Raw genomic sequence first — 26,070 nt, forward strand, 5'->3', positions numbered from 1 at the left:
TACTCATTGTAAGCGGCTGACAATAAAGAACTTCCTCGACCACTCGACCTTAATACCTGCTCCATAACTCCATAGCTCATAGTAGACTGCCACCTTCCAATGCGTGTCACGATAGTATTGTCGTGACTTCCTCGCCTGTGGAGGCAGCCATTTAGACATACTGCTGCCTTGCTTTGTCAACTAGCCAAAGGGCCCGTACACAAAACTGCGAATTGGCGCGATGCGAGCTCGCAACCCTTTGTTCCCATCGAGTCACACATCAAACCTGTCACACTGTATACAGTTGGGAATTCTTCATGAAAAGTGTGCCATCTAGTCACAGTGTTACTCGATGGGAGTGTTACTCGTTGGGAATGATTTATTTCTGAATTCCAAACCAGCCGCTGTAACTGGATGGGAACATAAACTAGAAAATTCCCAACTGTTCTCCCGTTACTCGTTAAGATTTGTTCAGTGATGATGAATGATGATGATGCCTAACCAGTGATAGGTACTGTGACTTATACAGTGTGTTGTTTTTCGGACCCGACAAACTTTAGAGTAATTTCATCGAGAAAAAACCCCCATATGTGGGGTCAAATCTCAATATTCTAGAAATGCGGCCATTTTAAAGTTGCTTTGAACTTTTTTTATGTAACTTTTTGCGGATAATAGCATTTTATTTCATGTCCGTAAGGCGTTTAAATCTCGCGATGATTTTCTAAACGAAGAAGAAAATCTAATTTAAGTTACTTAGACCCCCACATATGGGGGTTTTTTCTCGATGATATTACTCGTAGAAACCCTTAAAGTTTGTCGGGTCCGAAAAACAACACAAGTATTTATTATTACGATTTTTTTTATTTTCTATTCTTGAAAAAGTATCAAAATAGAAATAATTATTCCGAACAATCAAATAAGTTTTATTAAACTAGTTAACAATAAAATTATAAAATCAAAACCGAATTGTAAAATCCATTTTTTTTTTTGTATGAATGATAGATAGATACTGGGTGGGTAGTACAGCAGTAGCCATAAAATAATAGAGAAAATGAAAACTTTCATTTCCCAAATTTTGCCTGGAGGTGACTTTATGGCAGTTTGATATTTAGCGACTCATATCTGCTCTGCTTCACCATGAAGAAATGATTAGGTACTTCCGAAGTACCTACCTCTGATTAATGATGATCTGGCGCATACACCGCGGGCGCGCCTCGGACATAGACGGAAGATGCAGATGATCTCAAAATAATGGCGAAAATTATGGGGACCAACACCGATCTAGTACTTAAGTACTTATTTATTTATTATATTCGGAAAACTTAAACTAGTTAAAACTTAATATTACTAATTTGCATAACAGCCATGTAGTAGTTATAGTTATCGCATATGGTGGAATTCAGATCCATTGGACTCTCGTGACTTGGCTCAAAAGACTTGATGAGGTTTCACTAGCGCCATCTACCTTAATCTCTTATTCCCTCCATCGAAAGGTTGTCTGGCAGAGATCGCTTTTAGTGATAAGACCGCCTTTTGTACCCTAATTAGGTTCATCATCTATAGCCTATAGCAGTCCACTGCTGGACGTAGGCCTCTCCCAAAGCACGCCACTGGATGTGATCTTTAGCTTTCCGCATCCAAATTAAGTTACAACTTGTATATTTTATTATTCTTTTGGGGTGTACAAAAATTCTATTCTATAATCGGTTTTTGTCTATGGTGGAAAATTCTTCATTGAAAATCCCAACAAGTTACTGTGACTTGTTGGGAATTTTTATTTTCATAATCCCAACCAGTTACAGTGTTACAGTTGTATGTGACACGTTGGGAATGAAGGAAAAGGGTGTTTCAACGAGTAACAGAGTGTGGACTGATGGGAATTTTGAACATAAAATTCCCAACGAGTAACAGTGTGACTGGTTGAGGTGTGACTGGCTGGGAACAAAGGCTCGCAACACTCGCAACTTCACACTCTCTCTTAAGCTGCGTACAGACCGGCCTAACGAACGCCAACGAACGGGTTTCGTTGACCTTCGTTGCTGCAATCTGCCCTGTATTATGTATGATAAATATCCATCGTTGGGCGTTCGTTGGGCGTTCGTTGGGCCGGTTTGTATGACACCGAACACCTGCGACTTGGAAAGGAGGCGTTTTTGCGATAGGATCGATGCGAATTCGCAGTTATGTGTGCGAGCACAAAGTCTGTAATCAACCACATGGCATCGCTCTTGTGGCCATTAAGCCATTAATGACTTACTTAGGTAAGTCTACGCTACTGGGTCGATTACACCTAACGAGTATAGTGGCGAGTCAGTGTTCTCGGCCGAGCACTCGGTCACTTGCTAGCCGTTGATTGGTCGAGGATCGGCCGAGGAAACTGACTCGCCACTGTACTCGTTAGGTGTAATCGACCCATACGCAGCGCGGTTCAGTGGGTGCATCCTCTTCCAACAAAACTATTTTTGGCATTGTAAAACAATTTATTACCTCTATATTTTCTATACACAGTCCAAACAATAAAGTTACTTCAGAGGAATATTATAATTGTTTAAAACAGTGAATTTTAGGTTTACATACGGAGGGGCTTATTCTATGAGAGTGAAGAATTTTGAATTAGGTCCTAAACGATCTGGATTTAATGCTTAAATTTAAAAAAAACTAGCGAAGCTATAGTTTTAGGTATAAGGCGTAAGGTGATAGAAGATTTATCTTGATATAAAATGTATTTTAGGAACAGTCAATTTTAATTAATTATTTCTATACAGATAGGTACTTACGTACGGTACTATTATGTTTTTATCTCTCTCTACAATATTATATCTGTAAGTATAGATAGATGAGATAATAATATAGTAATAGTTACCATAACATTACAGTGACGCGTTTTGTAAAAGTAAGATTTTTGTATGGGAATCATATTTCAACAACCGTTTAGAATTTCGTTTCTAGTTACATCATTACTATTGATCAATCTGCAGGTATAAACTTTGCGCCTATGTTGTATGTAATAGTTTAGTTCGTCTACCTAGTGTTTACATTACATGATATCCTAAAATGTAAATTAAAATTAGTATCTACAAGGAATCCATATCGTATGTGCTTTACCTATACACAATGAAAATAAAATGGTTATCGATATACTAATTTTGATTTACACCTTCAAATTACATAAACTATAGTACTTACAACAATGTTGTCTTGTACACATAATGGTATTTTATCTGTAATATGGATGCCGGCAAGTAGGTAATTATATATTATGCCGATTTCGATAAATGTACTATATTAATTAATAATAATAATGCCAAAATGTGTATTTAGGACAGTTACTGTAATTTTTCAATATAACACAAACGTATAATCCCAATATACAATCTCTAAAGGGTGATGAAAAAGGCGCCATCACTTTTTATCATTTATAGATGGTACAAGCATGCAGTTCTCATTAAATTCATACAAACACCGTATAGCTATCGCGAATCGTTAGTACTTTATTTAATTATAGCAGTAAAAAAATAAGCTGTTTATTACGTACTGTATTTATCTGAAATACAAAACGTAATTATTTTACTATACACATATGGAATCCATTCTTTGCACAGACATTACTTATAATCTTATTTGTCACGTTAGTTTCCAACTTGCAAACCGTACTACTAACCTCGGCGTTTCAACCACTTGACCGATAGAGGCGCTGGTTTCTATGTAACTTTTTTGTTGCGTAAAGTTTCCATATCCAAACTAGACGTGCTGGTCTAGTAGCATGGCAAACAAGACAAGCTATGATAAAATATAAAACGAGACTGTTTTTTTTCAGGCATTTCCTAAACCTGCATGGCGAAACTCATTGGGTTATCTTAACGTAGCAATATATTGTACCTATCTGATAAGTATAATGCATTGTTGTTTGTAGTTTGTAGGTCATGTATATTAAAACAATACTACGATATCGTCAAATTGATACTTTTATATACGTGCGAATGTAAGGCCTCGGTCTCCTATTAACGCCGTAAGTCGCGTCCAGCGTCACGCCGTAGGCCGCGTCACGATGCTCACTATAGAAATGTACTGATGCGGTCTCCCTCACACGCCGACGTTGGCGCGTAGACGTAGTGAGTATGGTGACGCGGCCTACGGCGGTGACACTTGACGCGACCTACGGAGTAAATAGGAGACCCGGGCCTAACATAACATAAAAAGGCTTCCAACGTTACAAATAAGAATAAAAATTAAAATAATTTGGCAACTCAATCGTATTTCATTATACATATTTATATTGTATGCGCTTGCGATTACATTTTATAAAAGTAAAATTGTTTAAAAGCGTTTACACCAACTTATAATAGTATTAGCGATTATAACGGGCGTAGATAAAGAAATAATTTGATAATGGCGGACTGACCTCTATACTTTGTAAAATACAGCTAGAGTGAAGAAGGCCTATGACAGCTGTCAAATCCATACATTTTATCTGACAAATGACAGATATGACAGCTGTCAAATCCATACATTTTATCTGTGTTGATTTCTAAGGGAAAATTAATTTTATTCACCAGGCATTTCAAGTATCTGGCAAACAAACGTCATAGGACTCCTATATTTTACAAACTTACGAGGTCCAGATCTCACAGTATTTAATTGCAGTCGATATGATTACTATCTCACTCTATTCGTAGATCTGTCAAATGATCTCCCACTTATGGAACGGCAGCCATTCTCATATGATTTCTTTATCTGCAGACGTTATATTAATTATTTATCGGATTATATTCTTAATTTTGTTCTAAGTTCTAAATAAAGGGAAGGTGGGACTAATGTCAATAATATATTTTTTCGATGCCTTATTTCAACTATGTATATTTTAGAAACCATTTAGCTCTTCCTCTCTACATATTTATAATATGGTTAGTTAGTACATATACGCTATGTCCAGCAGTGGACAATAGATATTATAGGTACAAGAGGTTATGCAAGTATACAAAATAACTATACAAAATTCTTAAAAATTATCCGACAGAACCATCGTCACTCAACTCAAAACAGGATGTACCTCTAATACAACTAAGTATACAAATCTGTACATCTCTCTCTGATTTTTAATTATTTCTGTGAAAGAAAAACATGCTAGCGTTCTAATTATTGGACTTAAGCCATCAGAGATAACCGTTTATGATTAATTAATAGTTTTGGAAGAATTATGGCAATAGATATGTATTTTAAAATTAATTTGTAGCGTGCAAGGCTATAATATTACGGACGCATTTAGCAAATAGGTATGCGCCTAATTTAAAAAAAAAAACTTTGAATGGCCTAGAAAGTTAACAATGGGTATCATATAAAATGTACAGTATACTTAAACAAAATCTTGCACTAATCCTTAAATCGATATGAAATCTTTTGCAGTTTTTTCTAACTGTGTACTGTCAGAGCAGGATAGCAATAGATTTAATCTCGATTCAAGGCTGCAAGACACCCTAGCCCCATATTATAAAACGTAGAGTAAATATAGTCCTTGTTTAGAACAGTCCAAAGATTTAAGGCATGCCAGTAGTCTAAAGCCGGTTCTAACCCAGAACTATGTTTGGTCTACGTTTTATAATAAAGGTATAGATGTTTAAAGCGCAAATTACAGAGGCACGTATTCTCTTAACTGTTGCAATGTTTCTTGATCTGTTGATAGAATCAGTCGTTCGAAGGTTTCGGGTCCCACTTGGCCTTTCAGTGTTTCTAGCTGAAAAATAAAATTATAATTTTACGTCAAGCACAAATTATAGATCACATTATAAAGAGAAAATTATTGTGCCAGGATCGCATATATAATGTTATGATATGAGACAGATTGGTGGCGCTGGCTCACCAAAATCGTGTCATAGATCAACATGGTTAGAGAAGGTAGCATATCATCCCAAAAGTACTTTCTTCTTCTTCAGCCTATTTAAGTCAACTGCTGGACGTAGGCCTTTTCCAAAGCACCCCATTGGATGCGATATGTGGCTTTCCGCATCCAATCACTACCAGTCACCTTTCACCAGTCGTCACCCCATCTAGCCGGATAGCGTCCTATACTACAAAAGTACCAGGAGTGCATAACATACCTGGTGGTGAACGACAGTCCTCAGATCGACGGAGGCGGCGGGGTGCGTGGCGGCGAGGCGTCGTCTGCGCAGCTCGTGAGGGGTCTCTATTGGCAGACCAGCCACCATATCCCTTGAATAGATGATATCTTGGCACAGAGAAAGCATTCAAAAAGTACCAGGACTGCATAGTTACCTGGTGGTGCACGACAGTCCTCTTATCGAAAGCGGCGGGATGCGTGGCGGAAGAACCAGGAAAAGTACCAGGATTCCATAACATACCTGGTGGTGAACTACAGTCCTCAGATCGACGGAAGCGGCGGGGTGCGTGGCGGCAAGACGTCGTCTGCGCAGCTCGTGAGGGGTCTCTTTAGTGGCGCACCAGCCCCCTTCCCATCGGGCCGCTCTACCTACCCCCTCTAGGGGAGAGGGGGGGCGCGAGCACGGACCCGCTACCAGGCCGCTAGAAGTTGGAAGAGGTGGTATAAGAAAAAGTGTGAAATTGTCGGATATCAGCAGAGAGACGTTTAAGTTGTACAAGGTACTGAATATTTATGCAAACTTTTGCATTCGCGTAAAATTGCATAAAAACACGTATGTAAGTTACACACAGTGAAAAGATTATGTAGAAATGTGAGTGTGTGTGTTTTAGGCTGGCAGCCCTACTCACGTTTATGATAAAGCTACTTGGGTTGTCAATGTTGTCATGTATTGAGAAAAATGCCTATGTAACTAAACATGAACCGCTATCTGTACCATATAATCTTTTTCAACGCAACAAAACCACTCACTCGACATAAACCCCATTATCGTCAGTCTTCATGACGTCATTCAGTACTTCAGTGAGGTTCAGCAATACGGCCGGGAACCGGTGTAGAACTGTCGTGTTCTGTGTCGTCAGTAGAGCCGCTAGGCCTAGACCTGAGGGTAAAAATATTTTTTTTCAGATTAGGATGTAGATGTGAAGCGATCGATTTGGAACAATCCAACATCTTTCATTGAATACACCTACAATATTTTTAATTTAGACATAATATACATAACTACCGATAGAAGCAATCAAACATGAATCAAGCGGAATATCTAAAATCAAATGAAAACTATGCACAACATCTACAAGCTGTGTGGATACAGAATTACTGTGCAAAGAAGTAAGTAAGAAGTCGCGTCCTCGCCGCGAGAATGCAATGACTTCACACAGTTTCGACATTGCACCCATCCATACCTTACCCAACCAAAGAGAACTGTCTTCCTTCCAAACGGACCAATATACATAATACATGATTTCTAGTGTACGTAGTGCAATATAGAGAGGAAACCCCTATCCTAACTACTCACCAACAACTTTCCACCTTTCCACCTGAGTGACCAGGTTCATTTTCTCAGTCCACACTTGCAGCAGTCTATCCAGCACTTTCACTGGATCATTTTCATAGTCCGTTTGACCCACGGCTGCTTCTTGCACGCATTTGTAGAACAAGTCCGGAGATAGGAGTATAACTCGGGATAAAAGGCACAGTTGGACTGATAGGACCATTGCCAAGTCGTCACCTTCTAGAAGGGCCCTGAAAATAAAAGATAAATTAGCTTTCATGGTAGCCTTTCATTTCGTAATGTTGTAAAAGTAATGTTTTTCAGAGTGAGTTGTTTGACGGCCTGTATAAATAAGAAGGTGCTTACCGTACGACCCTTATTAGTATAGGCCAAATAACTTTCACTCCTAGGAAGGCGTTTCTTTCAGGTAACTGGATACTGACGCATATTTCTGCCATCTGCAACAAATAACGTTAAATTTCATATATTATCTAGCCTCGTATTCACTAGGCGACAAATCGTCGCAGAACCTGTCTAGGCACATGTCGTCTACGTGTCGCCGCGACGTCGGGCTCTGTTCTGCGACGTCGCACGCGACTATACAGCGACATCTACGTGTCGCAGAACAGGTTCCGTGTTTTGGCTCGCGAGACAGAACTTCCAGCGACATCAGTCTCGCGACCGCTGTTGCAGAGTGTGGACGCGTGCGCGACTTCTAGCACGCAGCACTAACTGCCACGACTTCCTCGGGCAACATCTCGGCGGAGACTGCTGGTGTGGACAAGCAAAATGTATCGCGACATGTTACCAAAATGTTCTGAGAACACGCACCGTAGATGTTCTGTAACAGACTCAGAACTTGTGCCCTAGTGAATTCGAGGCTTCATGATCTAGTTTTGTAGCGTCAAAATCGGTTTAGCATAGTTATCAGTATCAGTTTATTTCTCGTATTAATTATAATAAGATAAGATAAGATAAGATATTCTTTATTTGCACACAAAAATATGGACAACAATACAAAACTTAATCTAACACATATGTACAAATGGCGGTCTTATCGCTAAAAGCGATTTCTTCCAGACAACCTTTGGGTGGAAGGATATTTAGATGTAAAGGGTAAAGTGTAGCAGGAATAAAGAATATACCATAAATATTTAATATACCAAAACATACTACCTACAATATATTTACATACATAATTTATATACCTAGCATCATAATATATTAAAATATACAGGGTGTCCCAAAAGTCAACGTCATCCCTTAAAGGGCTGATAGGTCAGCTCATGAGAGGCCAGAATATCACAATATGACCTTAGATTAAACTCGATAATTTTCGAGATATTGACGCTTTTATAAATTTGCTGAAAATCGACACCTTGGATCAGTTTTTTGCGTTCCGCCGGTACAAAAATCCATATTGTTAGAATTTGTTTGGTGTTGCATCACTCTGTATAGCCCTGCTATTTGATCGCAGTCAAAAAAAATATCGAGTAATGCTGTATGTTTAAAAAAAACACGGTTTTCAAAGTCATAAAAGGTAATCGTATTTTTTTATAAACAACTTTGACTCTACATACTGTAAAAAAAATATACGACGCAAACCTGGCACCTTATTTGAAAAGATTGCTCATTTAATGCAGTTTCCAAAATGGTATGAACCGTTGCTATTGTTTCAATTAACAAAAAAGTTATTGCTATTTTAGTACAAAACGACCTCGATGTAAAATTGTTTGAAGGAAATTTATCTGATTGAATGTATTAAGGGTAAGTCATGTTGGAATGAGTAAAAGTAAAATAGGTGGTGGAGCCAGCCGTGGCAACATAGATGACGCAAAATTTGCTAAGAAAAAATTTACCAAACTCTTATAAAACATATTTTGCGTTTTTTACACCTTATTTAAAAAAAACAAACATTTATTGACTTTTATTTTTATTTATCAAAATTATAACACCACATTATTATATTAAGTACATAATCAGCAAAAAATAGTACCCATTAATGGTCATAATCATAATTTTGAGAGTTTGGTTTTGTTTAACAATAACTTTAAAATAAATAACAAGTAATTAGAGGTAATGTTAATGACAAACTGATCTGTCCCTTTTTTGGATACTGTGGGTGCACAATGTACATGTGTAAGTGTTTTACTCCATTATATCACACATTAGCACTACTCAGGAATGTACGTTACCATGCGCTACATTTATGGGGAATGTGGAGTTGCTATAGTCCACTTTTCGAGAAAGATACTCAAAATGCGTTTTTTTTATTAACTGTGACAACGTTGTCTTTTTTCCCACTCCCGGCCACACCACCTATTTTACTTTTACTCATTCCAACATGAATTACCCTTAATAAATTCAGTCAGATAAATTTCCTTTAAACAATTTTACATCGAGGTCGTTTTGTACTAAAATAGCAATAACTTTTTTGTTAATTGAAACAATAGCAACGTTTCATACCATTTTGGAAACTGCATTAAATGAGCAATCTTTTCAAATAAGGTGCCAGGTTTGCGTGGTATATTTTTTTTACAGTATGTAGAGTCAAAGTTGTTTATAAAAAAATACGATTACCTTTTATGACTTTGAAAACCGTGTTTTTTTTAAACATACAGCATTACTCGATATTTTTTTTGACTGCCATCAATAGCAGGGCTATACAGGGTGTTTCAACACCAAACAAATTCTAACAATATGGATTTTTGTATCAGCGGCACGCAAAAAACTGATCCAAGGTGTCGATTTTCAGCAAATTTATAAAAGTGTCAATATCTCGAAAATTATCGAGTTTTTACTAAGGTCATATTGTAATATTCTGGCCTCTCATGAGCTGACCTATCAGCCCTTTAAGGGATGACGTTGACTTTTGGGACACCCTGTATATTAATATATAATAAACTACATACCATGTTACTTATATATAATAATATTTTATTCAAAATTACTTTTGCTAATCTTTTTCGATGGTTTGCTATTTTTTTTTACGCTACTAACGGTAAAGCAACCCAACCAACCTTCAACACAGTGAGTAGGCCCTCAGTGCGCATGTCAGACAGCATGTCTTCCATCACCGCCATACACTTGCCGCCGGCTGAAGACAGGAACTCTTCCGGGCATAGCAGCGTGTACGCTTGCATTATGTAGACGACTATGCGGAGATGCTCTGAAGATTGTTCTGTAAAAAAGGGAAAAAAAACATTACCATTTTGCTATTCTTCCATGATACGATGAGTAGTGGGTGACGGGAATGTTGCCTGAATTATTTTATGTCTTTTGCAAATACCTAGTCGCCTAGTTTCTTACCCAAAATCGGATGTAAATTCTCGGCCAATTGGAGGAGAGGCGGGTCAACGACCTGGCTGGTCTCCAATATCGCCAGCCACAGCTCCAGGGCGTCTTCCATCAGATACACATGCATCGGGTCAGTCAAACATGTTGCAGAGTTCAGCACCCCTAGTACCCAGGGACGGACGGACGGCGCGCATTCGCCTGTAGCCTGTGGGAATAAGGGTGAGGTTATTCTCCATAAGTATACATTTATACATGCATGAGATCAGTTATACATGTTGCAGCGTTCAGTACTCCTAGTACCCAGGAATAAACCCCCCGCTTGCTTCGACCTCGCGCTCTATTTACATATTATCTTCTACTACAGTAACACACCAGGGGCAGTGGGTCACTGACTAGTATTCCGAGGGTCCTAGGTTCAATTCCCAGCCAAAAAATACTTTTTTTCTATGTACCTTGAGCAAATGCAACAGGTTAGCCAACACAGCGGCTCGCAGCATACTATGAGAGTCTGCATGAGCCCACAGCTGAGGCAGGTATGCCAGCAGCCCACCGCCCGCGCCGCCGGCACCGCCGCGCTCCATCACAAACGATTCACCTCTTCCCTAGTTCACCGCTCCTAGTACCTAAGGATAGACAACCCGCACCACTTCGCTCCATCTACTTCTCTAATACAATAAATAACATGCAAGGCGCAGTGGATCACTCAATACCGAGCCGAGGTTCGATTCCCGACCGGAACATATTTTTTTTATGGTTTATGTGTATGTCTATCTATCTACCTTTAGCAAATGCAGCAGATTCGCAAGTACAGCGGCTCTCAGCATACTATGCGAGTCGGCATGAGCCCACAGCTGAGGCAGGTAGGAAAGCAGACCGCCGCCCGCGCCGCCGGCACCGCCTCGCTCCATCACAAAGGATATGACGTGGAGAACGTGCATCTTGGTGTCGCACTCTTCGGATTCCACCTGTGGATGGGAAGAAAGGTGTAAGGGTCAGGTTATTCTTCGTAGGTACAAATGGATGAGGTCGGTCAAACATGTTTCGGAGGTCAGCAATCCTAGTACTCAGGACAGGAATTAGAGGATTATATGTATACAGACGGAAATGAAGGTGTCATACTTACTAATATTATAAATGTGAAAGTTTGTAAGTATGGATAGATTTGTGTTACTCTTTGAGGGCAAACCTGCTACCAATTTTGTCAAAATTTGATATGTAGTGATCTGCTGCCATACTGGATCAAAACATAGGCTACTTTTTATCCCGGAATTCCCACGGGAACCCATTTTAAGGCGAAGCGAAGCTCGTAAACGTACCAGGAGATCATACAACGCCGAAAGCACATGCGGCACAAACGGCCTAAACTGTTCCACATCGAAGTTGAAATCATCTATCGTGCTCCTCAACGCTTCAGCCGCCGCTAGCTTAACCGCCAGGTCTTCTGTAGCGCTGGAGAGAGGTTCGAGTAATGCGGCGTACATCGCGGGCCGGAGCGATGGGGAGGCTCGCACGCCGCACCATTGGCCTGTAATGGATGGGGTACAATTTGAGGAAGACCACCAGTGTTCTACGCTAGATTGTATCGTGTCTATGGGGAGTTTGATTCGTTTTAGGTATTTATAACGGGAGTAGGTATGACCGTACATGGTATATGTTTTAGGTGTGTCTACATAATATGGGTAAAAGGGTAAAACCGATTTAATCGTGTTGATTGTGATTAGTACCCAATATGATTAATTCAAATCCAAATTCAAAGTCCATAAGTTATTAATGCCACTCTTCCATTGGCCAACACACAAACAATGATTAAACTAGATTTAACACTTAGCTATACGGCTATAAATCTTACATACCTATGAGTAAGCAAACGCGTCGTCTGATAATCCTGTAGTTGTCGTCTTTAATTTTCAATTCTTGACTTAGAACATTCGTAAACCACTCGTCGAAATCAATCTGAAACCAAAACAGGAAACTAAATTTTAGCAAATCTCAACGAATTATAGCAATTCTTAGACAGGCGGCCGGTAGTGGCCGGATGGGGAAGGCCGAGGTCAAATTTTGTGTTGGTCTTTGGAAGAGGCCTGTGTCCAGCAGAGAACGATTATGGGCTGGTGACGATCATGATCTGTTAGATCCCCTTGCAAGAAACCACGCGATGCTTTTGGCCTATAATAGAGCTCTTGCTATTATAGGTCAAAAGCTCCGAACGCTCTTTTGTGCATATTATAGCCACCGCAATTTTAGTAAAATTTAGCAGCTCTGCAAAACCCTCCTCATCGTACAGGTAGAAGCTGGGAGGTCGCTATTGGTCTGTGTTGCTACTACTAGCGCCGGGTACGGTCTATAACATCACCACAATGGAACAACAAACGCACCTCGTCATACAAGTCGAAGGCGGCCAGCCCCACGGCGGCGTACACGGCGTCCTTGTCCCGCAGCTGGTCGAGGGGCGCCGGCGCCGGCGGCGGCAGCTCGCCCAGCATGCGCACCACGCACGGCGCTAGGAGGGGGCGGAACCCGTGGAAGAGCTCCATGAAGACCGCTTCCGTGCATGGCTGTGGGGAGAGAAGTGGAAGTTAGGGCACAGGTTATTAGTATTATATAGTTAATACGATATGATTAGGGACTATGTTTATGGTGGAACTGTTGGATATGAGTGATACGCAAGGCAACGCGACCCAGTTCACATTGGTTTATTAGCTTGTGTCGCTGTGTCGGTGTCACACGACTAGTGACACATACATATATACACATACGCATCAGGAATTATTGTAGTTTTGTTTATGTTTTTTGTGTATAAATAAAGAATATCTTACTTATTTCAAATATTTGATCGCACTCCGGTTCACTAAAGTTGACCAAACACGCACCGTTTACTATATTTTATTTTATTTATTTTATTTTATAATATTTGGAGAACTTACAGCTACAACACAATATGAACATATCAGGTAAAAAGCTCGTCTACATCTACGTCTCTCGGCGAAGATCTCCGGCTAAGACACCCTGTATAGGACACCCAGTATGAGACACCTGCATGAGACACCCTGTATGAGACACATATATAAGACACCCAGTACCTGTAAGACACCTATTTAGGAGACCTTATATAAGACACCCTATATGAGACACCTACATAAGACACTCTGTATAAGACACCCTGTATAAGACACGGTGTATGAGACACGGTATACGAGACACCCTGTATAAGACACCCTGTATAAGACACCCTGTATAAGACACGGTGTAAGAGACACGGTGTACGAGACACCCTGTATAAGACACCCTGTATAAGACACCCTGTATAAGACACCCTGTATAAGACACCCTGTATAAGACACGGTGTAAGAGACACGGTGTACGAGACACCCTGTATAAGACACCCTGTATAAGACACCCTGTATAAGACACCCTGTATAAGACACGGTGTAAGAGACACGGTGTACGAGACACCCTGTAGCTCACCCTCTTGCTGTACTTCCAGGACTCGCCGGCCTCGTCGTTGGCGAAGCTCTCCGGCTCGGCGTCCCACAGCGCCAGGTCGTCGCCGCACAGCCGGCAGTAGTGCGACACGAGCCGGCGACAGACCAACACCACTGCGTCGTCGGTTAGCACGGACATCTTGAGCTGGTGCGCTTCGATTGTCACTGGAGAAAAAAGAGATGTTCAGAGTGGCTGTTGGTAACTATTGGGATTGCTTTAAAAAGGTTTCTTGTAGGGATTCGGGTAGATAAAAAGTAGCCTATGGGTTAAACCAGGGTATCCGGCTAAGGCCCGGGTCTCCTATTTAAGCCGTAGGTCGCGTCCAGCGTCACGCCGTAGGCCGCGTCTCGATGCTCACTATAGAAATGTACTGATGCGGTCTCCCTCACACGCCGACGTAGGCGCGTAGACGTAGTGAGTATCGTGACGCGGCCCACGGCGGTGACACTTGACGCGACCTACGGAGTAAATAGGAGACCCGGGCCTACTGAATACCAAAATTTTATGAAAATCTATTCTGTGACGTTATGGGAAGATAGCAAATAGCCTCAATATATGGAAGGCAGTAATTTTGAGATAAAGTAGTAGTAGTATATCTAGAGAAAACTTTGAGCAGAAACACATTTCTATCAACCAGCACATCATGACTTTATCCGTAACCTCGTCCGTTAGTCATAAATACATAGTCACAAAATAAATAAAACACTAACATAAAACTACATAATTTATAACATATAACATAACAACACTTACATGGCTCCTTAACCTGATCCATTTCTTTAGGCAGTTTGTACTCCACACATTGCAGGATTCCCTTCAGAATGTTGAGACACTGGATCGTGAACCGCTCATAGGTCAACGCCATGCCTTGGTCAGTGAAACAGAAGTACAGAGTGAACTCCAGAGCAGGCCGTATCAGAGGCACAAACGAAAATGGATGTAGACTTAAAACCCCAAGAGCTACTTTCGTGAGGTGTATTATGAACTTCTCGCATAGCTCCAGAAGGTATATTCCGCGGCCTTTCAGCAGCTTTCCTGAAAAATAAACGGATTTATTTAGTTACATAGTAACCTACATGTATGAAATTTAAATATTGAAACCGGTAAGAAGCCAGCTGTGCGGTATAACGTTTAATGGAGAATTTACACGCGATTGTTCCAGCGAGCCAAATTATTCAGTTGTTAGGCGACTTGTAAAGACAATGCAGCCGCATTTTTCAGTGGATTTGAATACATTTCGAATGGATTATAAATATGGGTTCTATTTTTTTGTAAATATTGTTTATTACTGGTATACATATAATTATATACAATAACAACATGCGAACGAATGCTCAATGCTCAATAATAACATCTTGAAAAATCTGTTTCATCACTCTCGTTATCAGAACCTATTGTATTGTAACCTGATTCGTATTGAGACCAGAAACAAAAATGAGTTGCTTTTCCCCACACTCAGACTTTCGAAAACAAACACATCATTCATGGGGAACTGTATACGTTTTTATAATAAATTATCAAATGAAGCAATAAACCTTACTGAGCAAAAATTTAAGAATTATGTTAAAGCTACATTATGTAGTAAAGCTTACTATAGTATAAATGATTACGAGGGCTACACCGAAAAGATCGGGAATAGAATACTTAGGAATAAATTAGAGTGAAACCTTTTTGGTGTATCAAATGTAGTGTTTTTTCAAACATAATTCCATTTTCGAATTTAAAAAAAAGTAAAAAATAAAAGAGTATTGACCATTTGAATTTGACAAGTCGGTGTAAAAAATGGAGCTTACGCGGGAACATTTCCGTGCAATAATTTTTCACAACTTTCGTCGAGGTTTATCTCAAGAACAATGTCTCGCCGAGCTTGTTTCTATTTATAAACTTGAAGCACCAAGTAAAACGACTATATATCGTGGGTATTCTGAGTTTCGCCGTGGACGTTCCTCTCTTACCACAGTCCCTTCTACTGGTCGGCCAAAAACAGCGGTAACACAAGATAACATCGATGCTGTACGCCAGTTAATAAAAGAAGATAGACATGTGACATACGAGCAGATTCGGGCTTCTCTCAGCATTGGTATGACAGCCATTCAAACCATTTTACATGAAGAACTGGGTGTCAAGAAGTTAGTTTCGCGCTGGGTGCCCCACCGTTTGACCGAGGAACAAAAGTCGGCTCGTGTTAATTGGTGTCGATCTGCTCTGCAACGGTTCAATGGAGGCAGTTCAAATGCTGTCTACAATATCGTCTCTGGTGATGAATCGTGGATTTATTCATATGAGCCCGAAAGAAAACATCAATCGGCAGTTTGGGTCTTCGAAGGTGAGGTCAAGCCAACAAAAGTTATTCGCTCACGCAGCGTGTCGAAAAAAATGGTCGCTTCGTTTGTATCGAAAACTGGCCATGTGGCTACGATTCCATTACAAGAACAAAGGACGGTTACTGCTGATTGGTACACAACAGTTTGTTTGCCGGAAGTCGTAAGAGAACTTCGTAAAACTAACCCGAATCGTCGTATAATCCTTCACCACGATAATGCAAGCTCTCATACCGCTCGCAAAACAAGAACGTTTTTAAATATGGAAAACGTGGAGTTGATGGACCATCCTCCGTAGAGCCCTGATCTGAGCCCCAATGATCATTTTACATTCCCAAGAACTAAAGATATGCTACGTGGTCAACGGTTTAGCGGCCCAGAAGAGGCGGTCGAAGCTTACAAATCAGCTGTTTTGACAGTATCCACTTCAGACTGGAATTACTGTTTCAATGATTGGTTTAATCGAATGAAAAAGTGCATTGAATGTCACGGAGACTACTTTGAAAAACAATAAAAGTAAATAATATTATGATATCTTTGTACTTTTTTCTATTCCCGATCATTTCGGTATCGCCCTCGTATTTAAACGACAAAAACGCGTGGTCTTGTCCACCTCAGCTAAGGCTATTGAAAAAATGAAATGGATATAGGTACTTAAGCAAAATTGTAGGTACTAGATATAAGTAAAAATTGTAATAGATTATAAGGAAAAAGTTGAAAAGATGCTCGAGGAGTTTCTTTCGCCATTTCTTTCCTTCTCAATGACGGGGCCTTTGTGAAATGGTGGTAGATGACTATCGACAAATAATTGTAAAATTTGACGTCGATTAAACCATTTGAATTTTGATTTTTTTTTTTGAATTTTGATTGCAACCCTAATAAAAAATGCCTTACATGCCTGACAACAAGTACCAACAAAACTAGGAAGACTTAAACAAGTGGATATACCCAGGATGGTCTGTATCTATCCTAATCCTAACTAATATTATAAATGCGAAAGTCACTGTCTGACTCTCCTACTGTAGAATAGATTTAAGGGGATCCCTAAAGCTAAAATACTAAAGTCGGCTTGATATACTTGATTAGATTGGAAAAACGGTGGCTTCTATCACATTGATAAAAATATATTTTGTAGCAGAGGGTATACTGAACATGTTAGTTGCTTATAAATTGGTGCAGGATTATAATAAGTATGTTAAAAAAAATTGCAAACACACCATGTCTTTTGCCATTTTTTGACTTATTATGAAAAAACCCTCGAAATCAGAGGGCCCATTTTCATGGAATCTTATATGTATGTGTAGGTAATTAAATTCTTAACAAAGTTACCTTAAAGAGTTGGATTTAATGGACCAGAAGTCAACTTTTTTTGCAAAAAACTAATAAATTCCGGTTTAAAAATGATGACACCGTGACAGATTTCAGATTTCTTCAGTCGTCGCCCTGGTGGCGGCCTGTTAGGAGCGATACCCACGCCATTTTATTTTTTATCAAATATTTCACAAAAACTGATTAAATCAACAAATTATGACTACAAGTATTATAATACATATGCATTTGCTATGGAAAGTTAATTTTCTAATCATTTTAGATGCAGAAAAGCCGAAAATTCTTAGAAAACATTTCGCCTTTTCGATTTGTTTACATTTTTTACTATAGAGTTACAGATGCATAGATAAAGGTAAACATTGCACATAATGACACTTATTAGATTCTCCGAATAAGAACTATACGGTCAATGCAGTATGCCAAAGCGCGAGCCTGTTTATATTCTGAGGGGTAATTTATTTTATTTTAACGGTTGTGTATGGTAGGTAAGCTACACAATATACAGGGTGTTGAAAAGTAAGTTCATAATTTGTTTTATTTGAAACCAAAAACCGTAGTTAATTAAAAATATATATATTTTAAGATGTGGTAGTCTGTAGTCTGTACACTACAGGTTGTTAAAAATAAGTAAGTATTTTTAAAAATTGAAGATCTAAAATTTACATAATTTTTTAAATCTATTTAACAAGCTTTGCAAAAAAGCGGTTAAGTGCGACTGTATCTCGCCATGAAAAAAATGAAATGTTTACTGTAGCTATGAATTTTATGCGTTACAAGTGGAATAAAATACCGCATAATATTATGTACAACTATGTAAGAGCCTAGTTTAAAAAAAAAACTCATAAGAAAATATTAAATACACAGGTTTTTTAACCCCTGAAGGAAATAGAGGGGTGTTATAAGTTTAAAGTAAGGGCTGAATTTTTTTTTTAAATTAGGGTGATAGGTAATGTATATTTTTAATGATTTTTTCAAATAGATAAATGTTATACCATTTTTAAATTGCCATAAAATTACCTATAGTTATAGTTATAGAAAAGGGCAGGGCTACCAGTGCCCATTCGCCACTGCAACCTAAAAGATCTATAAATTATGAATTATGACTCCCCATGCCGAGTCTCACTCTACAGGCCCAGGTCTTTTATAAACCTGATATTACCTATACAGGATGTTGCAAAAAGGGTATACTGTGCCGAAAGGGTTTGACTCAGGGGTTATTCTGAACAACTTTTGTTCTCCAAGTTTTGGAAATTCTCGAAAAATAAATTCGGTCTCTATAGTAAAAAGTCACGTGATCGAATAAGTTTCTATGTAAAAGGTTTTGCTACGTGAATTTTCAAAATTGTAGAAGAAAAGTGGATCAGAATGGCACCTAAATCCACTTTTGGCTAAGCTTTATACCCTTTTTTCAATACCTTGTATAAAATATCGTCAGCGTCACCTTAGATCGTAATCATCGTAACTCCTCGTGACCAAATTTTAGAGGAGACAAAAATACTGTTTTATTTGTAGTTCTAGTTGGCATACTACCCACCTAAAGTTTTTTTTAACTAGCCTAAAAATGATTTGTTTAGACAGTCTATCTTCCTGTTCAACCGCAGCCTGAGTGCCAGTGACTCAATGACTGAAAGGAGGCCATTAGTGCTCCTAAATAAATAAAGCAGGCCTGTAGATTATCTTTCAGTGTACCGACACATCTGATTGCTGTAAGAGCCTGATAAGCTCTTCGAACGAGTCATACCTCTGTGGTGGTACGGTTTCGACCTTTCGGACAGTCAGTTTGGCATCCGAAATGCGGATTCGAATAGTGGGTACAATACTTTGCGTTCGTTCACTGTCGGAGCAGGATAAGGAGCAGGATAAGAAGGAGCAGAACCACGGGCGAGTTGTTGCGCTGGCTGTTTGCTTAAAAATAGTAACCGCGTTCAACTCTATCCCCTAGAGGGCGAACCTTTAGGGCGGCTCTTGTATACCATCACTTGTCTTCTCTATCTCGTCATCTGCAGAAAATTGACAGAGGTCATACGTGTCTAACAGGGGAGAGGGTTTGTTTTCACTGAAGAAGTTCAGTTGCGGAGTTCCACAGCGGTAGGTCTTGGACCCCTCTGCTGTGGAACTTGGCATACAACGCGGTCCTGCAAATCAAGCTCGCAAACGGCGTTAGCACAGTGCATTTTTCTAATGTCACACAGGTCGTGAGGTAGGCTGAGAGCCTCCTTCGGGGATGACATCCCAATGATTCATTACGAAAAAATTGCTGCAGCTGTGCTCGCCATGCAGTGCATGGGCTACTTCCGAATCTGGGGGGCTGTTGCAAAGGAGTCCGTTGCCTCTATACGGTACGGGTTCCGTGCGATCTATGATCCTTCCGGGAGCACCTGTCTTGTCAAGTCGAAGAGAATGGCTCGTATTCGACGCAACCTGCAGTACTGGTGGGATTGGTTGGAGGACAGGACAGCAGGAAGCTGCAGCAGCCGTCATGCTGTGATTCGACGCATAGATGCAAAAAAAAGTTGAAAGTAACTTCATGTTAATAAAATATTAGATCTTAATTTAACAACATAACATTGCAAAAAAAAATTAACATTGTTGAGTATGTTATTGTAATTTACTAAAGTAGTAATAAAAACAAAGGCTTATTGCATAGTTTTCGTTCACGTTCGCCTACATCGCACGTTGTATATGAGAATAAAGGGTATAATTACTAAGTTTTCTTGTTTAAAAATCACGGTTTGGGGTTTAGAGGAAAACAAATGGTAAAATGCGGAATACAGTTTTTTTTTTTCGAATAAAGAGGAAAACATGTGAATTCAAAAAACGTTTCTATTGACACCAAAGAGTACTTTTCGCCGAGAAAAGTGGAGTTACAATGTTTGCGATCTAAAGTGATGATAGAACTAGAACTTATTTTTTCAGTTCACCTGCTGTTGAGTGAAATCGTAATTAGGTAAATGACTCCTTGACATGAAAATAACTTTTTTTATATAATCGTTATAACAAAACCGTTTTTTTAATACAGCAATATTTGTAGGTGTACTTACAGTGAGCAAAAGAGCGCAGCAAGGTGTAAATTTTTTGGTTTTTAAGAAACAAAAATATTATTTCTATCATATCCCAAATACACATAAGTACTTAAAAAAAAAATACACACTCTCGCCTTGTACTAATGTACTCCCTTGCGGGGGTACTTACATGTTATTATTTTTCTGGTGACCTCCCCATATCCCTTTGCCAGCTACGTAACCTTTTGTGACACCCTGTATATGCAGAGTTCTGCAAACTACTGTTCTGCTTTTGAAACACCAAAAAAAAAACAGGTCGTCTAACTAAAAGGTCACGTGACCAAAAAAATTATATGAAGAAGCGTTTTTTTCATGAATATAAAAAATTACGTAGGATAAAAGTTTTTCAGAGTGACGCCTGAGTAACGCCCTTTCGGCTAACTATACTTTTTTTATTACACGGGGGCAGAGTTTAATACAACACCCTGAACTATTAAACTCTGATAATATTTTCGCGATTTTTTTACATTCTGATTTCATTTCCTGGCTTAGAAATAACATCAATAACATGCTGCACACGTAGGTTTCGGCATAGTATTAAACCCTTTTTGCAACAACCTGTATAAATATCGGCACGGGTACGACTTTATATATAATTAATTATTAAATATTAAAAATACTTTCAAATAAAAATAAATATTTTCGTATCACAAAACAATATTACTTACTTAGTATATTTTCAACAAAGTGGCATGTCTTCACTTTTATGTTTTCGAGTACTATGTTAAAATTTCATGTCATTGTCCGTAGAACGCCCCGCATACCTCAACCCCCCCTCACTAGATTTGACAGATTCTGATTTTCATCCAGCTTTAGTGACAGCCTTAACATATTAGGTTTTGTATTTATTTCAGACAACTGAAAAACTTTAATACCGCGATGTAGGATCTTCATATTAATTCAACTCGGTTCCATACAAGCTCTCTGTATTGCGCTTTTAGTGCCATCTGTTGGTTATATCCGGAACTGTCTGTCTGTCTGTTACTCTTTCACGCCAAAACTACTGAACGGATTTGAATGAAATTTGGTATACATATGGTCTGGACCCTGAGAAAGAACATAGGCTACTTTTTATTGCGAAACGGAGGTTGTAAGTTGTACTTAATTTTAAAAGATAAAAATACTACGGCTGACTGGCGTAGTGGTTAGTGACCCTGACTGCTATGCCGAAGGTCCCGGGTTCGATTCCCGGCCGGGGTAGATCTTTTTTTAAATAAACTTTATATTTAAGCACTTGATGAGCAATAATTAAACATTTTGTTCTAGCGTTTTTGAAACTTCGATCTGTGAGTGGATGAAATAGGTGTTCATATTTTGTATGAAGTTCGTCATTTTTGAAGATAAAAACATTATATTTTGTATTTAGGCACTACATAATCACAAAAAAATAATAATTAGCATATTAAAAAAAACCCAGTGTGGGGGTGTAATATAGGGGTTGAAAGTTTTATGGGTGTTGAGTTTTAGAAGTTTAATTTATATAGTAGCTATGTCCGCTCCTAGATGGCGTTGTCGGATCGGATATAGATCGCGGTATGGTTTGATTTTAGCTAATGTACTTATAGTTTGTATGTATTTGCAGTAAGTTTTTAAGGTCCTCGAAAACGACCCAATAAATGACTGTACTTTTCAATACGAGGACCCAATAAACGACAGTACTTTTCATTCATTGTCATTTGGTTCTTATTCGTCATTTTTGAAGATAAAACCATGAAACTTATTACGTAGGTGTTTTAGGAAAATATGCAGAGATTTTCTATACGGAATTCTCATGACTGACACGCACAGGCTAAACGTAGCGTAGGCACTTGAAATTAGGAAGGGACGTAGCTTAGGTACCGTATTTTCCCACAAAAACCGGAGTTAGCGGTTGAAATTCGGCATTAACTTAGGCTGTATTTAACAGCATGCGGATTTGATCACGCACGCGGGATTTCCCCGCACGCGTTCATACAAGTATTCATTGTGACGCGTGGAATATGCACACGAGATGCGGGAAAATGGCGTTCTATCCCACGTGCGTGATGAAATCTGCATGCTGTTAAAACAGCCGTAAAGCTTAGTTACAATAGGATATTGCAAGATACCTAGATGTTTTCAATCTAACATGTCTGCACACCTTAGTAAAGTTATGGTTTTGTTTTGAAAAATGGGAGTTAAAGTGAAAAAAAATAAGTAGTATGAAAAAAACCAAAACTGCATAAGTTAGATGCTTGAAATTAAACATTTATAAATTACTATTCTGCCATTGCTATACAAGTCTTTGCTCAATGAAGTCATGAAAATCATTTTTAGTCAAGTATCTTCGTAGGTACTTATTTGTCATCTAATTTAATACCACCATGGCATGTTATTGGGTAGGTAGTTCGGGAGTAGTCCACGGCAAAATAATTTTAAGGCGAAGCGAAGCTCGCGGGCAACAGCTAGTACATAATATATGATGGGAAGGAACAGGTGACACGTCCCGTCACTCAAGGAGGTTCCTTTCACGCACCAAAAAAATCTTTAAACATCACTTACTGCACTCTAAGCTGGTCTTAGCGCGGTCGAACACAACATTCAGAAACGCGACGGCGTCCTGACTTTCATGTGCCTTCCTGAAGCCAAACACCGTCAGCTTCCTCAAGATCCGCAGACACAGGAGCGCTTTCTCCAGGTGTTCCGTGATCACCTCCGTGGCAGCACCTTCCTGGATGTGCCGGAGAAACTGTTCCGTGTTCTCGTGCCACAGGTTCAGTATGAAAGCGTATACGCTTTGTGTTAGCTCCTGTAAAGGTTCAGGATTGTTTTTAACTTGTCTGTGACCTTCATATTACTTTTTAAGCAGCAGCTCCAGTAGGCAAAGAGTTTGCCGCCGGTAGTGGTTACAGTTTCCGGAAACAGTAATGAATATGCCGCTAGCTAACTCAGTACAAACTGTTTGCCTACTGGAGAAGCAGCCTTAAAAGGAATTACAAAGTAGGATGACATTAAAAAATAATAATGAACAAGTAGTATGGGTTTTTACATAAGATCACAACAGGGAAGCTGAAGGAAGGTGTGAAGTTATGCATCTCTTCTTTGTCTCTGGGCTGGTATGATTTGACAAACAGATATTTAGAGACACTCTTTTCTCCCTCTGGCTACCTGATGATTATACATAGACAGGTAGGCCGAAGTACTAACATGAGGATGTCAAGAAAAGAGTAATGTATACTGTTTGCATTAGATGTCTGATGACAATATTCATCAGAGTTGAACAGAAGGAGTGGCAGGTCTCAAGCCTCTCAAGCCAATCCAAGAAACAGAAACATAGAAAGTCATAGTTTTTAAGTTTAGAAATATGGTTATTAACTTACTTGGAACATCCTCCTATCAGCAGCCAGCCTCTTAGAAGCCAGAGCTTTGACCACATGATGGAAAATCAGCAGTGACCTGTGTTGGACCAGCGGCTGCGGTGCTTTCAACGCTCCAATGAGTTCCGGCACCAGGTTCGGCCAAAACATTGGACAGTCAAACCTGGAAAGATTACATAATATTTTAAAAACAAATATATACAGCATGGGTTGTTATTAATTGGTACTTTATTTCTAGGTTTTTTAGCCTTTGCCTACTGAATTTTAATAATATAATATACCTAAAGCAAGCAATCATCTATGACTAATAACCCAGAGCTGGACAACTGGACTAGAGGCCTAACCTCTTGAAAAGAACACTAGAATTATTTTTTTTTCTTTCCTCTGCCTTCCATGTTGTCCTGGCTCTCTGGAGTACTCTGGACTAATAGATTGAAGACCCTAGCTTTATTCAATCTTTATGACTATCACCTATGTGATAAAAGATAGGCAACTCACCTAGCTATCTTAGATATCAGCACAGCTTGTTGTGTGGCAATCTGAGTGACTGGTTCACTGAGGATGTTGGAGTTCAGGAGTCCCTGGCGCAACTTCTGTTTCTCCTCTTCTGTGATAGCATGTGGAGCGTTCTTCCTCCAGTAGCGGTCTACACCGTTTTTGAAACACATTACAGCCAGCCATCTTACGTTGATGTCAATGGAATGGTTTGATAGGACATCCTGGAAGATGTAATAGATTTTTGTACAATACCATAAGATTAGGATTATAATTATAGGGGAGTCTTTGTAAATCATCATCAAACTTTGTATTTTTATTAATCAAAGCTCAAAGCGAAAGGCCAGTTATTTTCTTTTCACTACATTTCATTTTCAGTTGGATGAACATAATCACAGTCTATATTTATGTGAAAAAAGCTTTATATTTATTTATAGTTCACATTCATCATCAATGATCTAATGAAGATGATATAGTTCACCTTATGATTATTATTATTATTTTTTAAACTGAAATTGATCAAGATTTTTACAGGCTTACCAATAAAACAGAATAGAACCCCGGCTCTATCTCCCATTCCTGTAGCTTCTTCTCAGCGGGCTTCAGTACTTCTGGGTCCTGACTGGTCGCCCGGTTGAGAGTGTCCAAGACAAGGGCATATATGTTGGGATCCATGGTGGTTTTACCTGCATTGTTTATAAAATAGATTATAATTATAAATACCTACTTTCTGAGGATAGGTAAACAGTCGTTATGTAATGATTCAAGAATGTTTGTTGAGTGTAGCACGAGTTATTTATTGAAACACTGTTGAAACAGCAAAACACACAAAGTATTTGTCCTATCAATGACATAATACCTTAACGGTAGCAATGCGCATATAAAAACACTAAAAACACCGCCGGTTCGGTTAAAATATTATACACTGTATAAAGAGAAAAATAAATTCAGAAAATTTATCACCAGTACACAAAAAGAATACTACATTTTCAGCATATTTTCAGCAACGAAACCATGTAATGAAGTTGAACATAACCTCACAATAACTGCGTATCGGGCTCACTTACCCAGAAATTTAGTTATTCATGCTTAAACTATTATAAAACTGAATATGCAGTAACGAAAAAGATCAGTTGCACAAACAAAGCAAACAGATTTTCAAAGAAAAACCATTTTTGTCGGCAGATTTTTAACTAAACTTGCATTGCACCTTGAATTGACTTGACAACTGACAATCAATCATCTGTCAATGTCAAAAAAGTGTTGCTATAAAAAGGAGTGCAAAAGTTATATCTTTTGTAAGCGTGTACTTAGAATAATGAGTCAGACTCAATGCCCTTGTTGCCCTTTTGTAAATGGGCAGTTGGATTAACAAAGATAA

General features: G+C 39.0%; 1 protein-coding gene across 1 annotated transcript; it reads right to left on the reverse strand.

The window, feature by feature from the left end:
• Nucleotides 1-4,521: 4,521 nt before the first annotated feature.
• Nucleotides 4,522-25,932, reverse strand: LOC105387035 (importin-11). The gene is made up of 18 exons (XM_048628613.1): nt 25,757-25,932; nt 25,230-25,375; nt 24,693-24,913; nt 24,198-24,357; nt 23,380-23,626; nt 14,901-15,182; nt 14,130-14,311; nt 13,040-13,219; nt 12,518-12,617; nt 11,981-12,189; nt 11,444-11,629; nt 10,677-10,869; nt 10,388-10,548; nt 7,734-7,825; nt 7,392-7,618; nt 6,845-6,974; nt 6,336-6,516; nt 4,522-5,710 (listed from the first exon to the last, which is right to left on the reverse strand). Exons 2-18 carry the CDS (start codon nt 25,362-25,364, stop codon nt 5,606-5,608), a joined length of 2,991 nt encoding a protein of 996 aa, XP_048484570.1. The 5' UTR covers nt 25,365-25,375; nt 25,757-25,932; the 3' UTR covers nt 4,522-5,605.
• Nucleotides 25,933-26,070: the final 138 nt, after the last annotated feature.

This window comes from Plutella xylostella, chromosome 21 (assembly GCF_932276165.1).
Source record: "Plutella xylostella chromosome 21, ilPluXylo3.1, whole genome shotgun sequence".
Classification (NCBI taxonomy): Eukaryota; Metazoa; Arthropoda; class Insecta; order Lepidoptera; family Plutellidae; genus Plutella; species Plutella xylostella.

What these genes read in the sequence shown, in the direction of transcription:
- LOC105387035 (XM_048628613.1), bottom strand. Translation starts at nt 25,364, where the DNA reads ATGGATCCCAACATATATGCCCTTGTCTTGGACACTCTCAACCGGGCG. An exon ending in ATACTAATAAGGGTCGTACG is followed by an intron (nt 7,619 to 7,733) that starts GTAAGCACCTTC and finishes TTTTATTTTCAG; the next exon opens with GGCCCTTCTAGAAGGTGACG. An exon ending in GGAAAGGTGGAAAGTTGTTG is followed by an intron (nt 6,975 to 7,391) that starts GTGAGTAGTTAG and finishes TTTTACCCTCAG; the next exon opens with GTCTAGGCCTAGCGGCTCTA.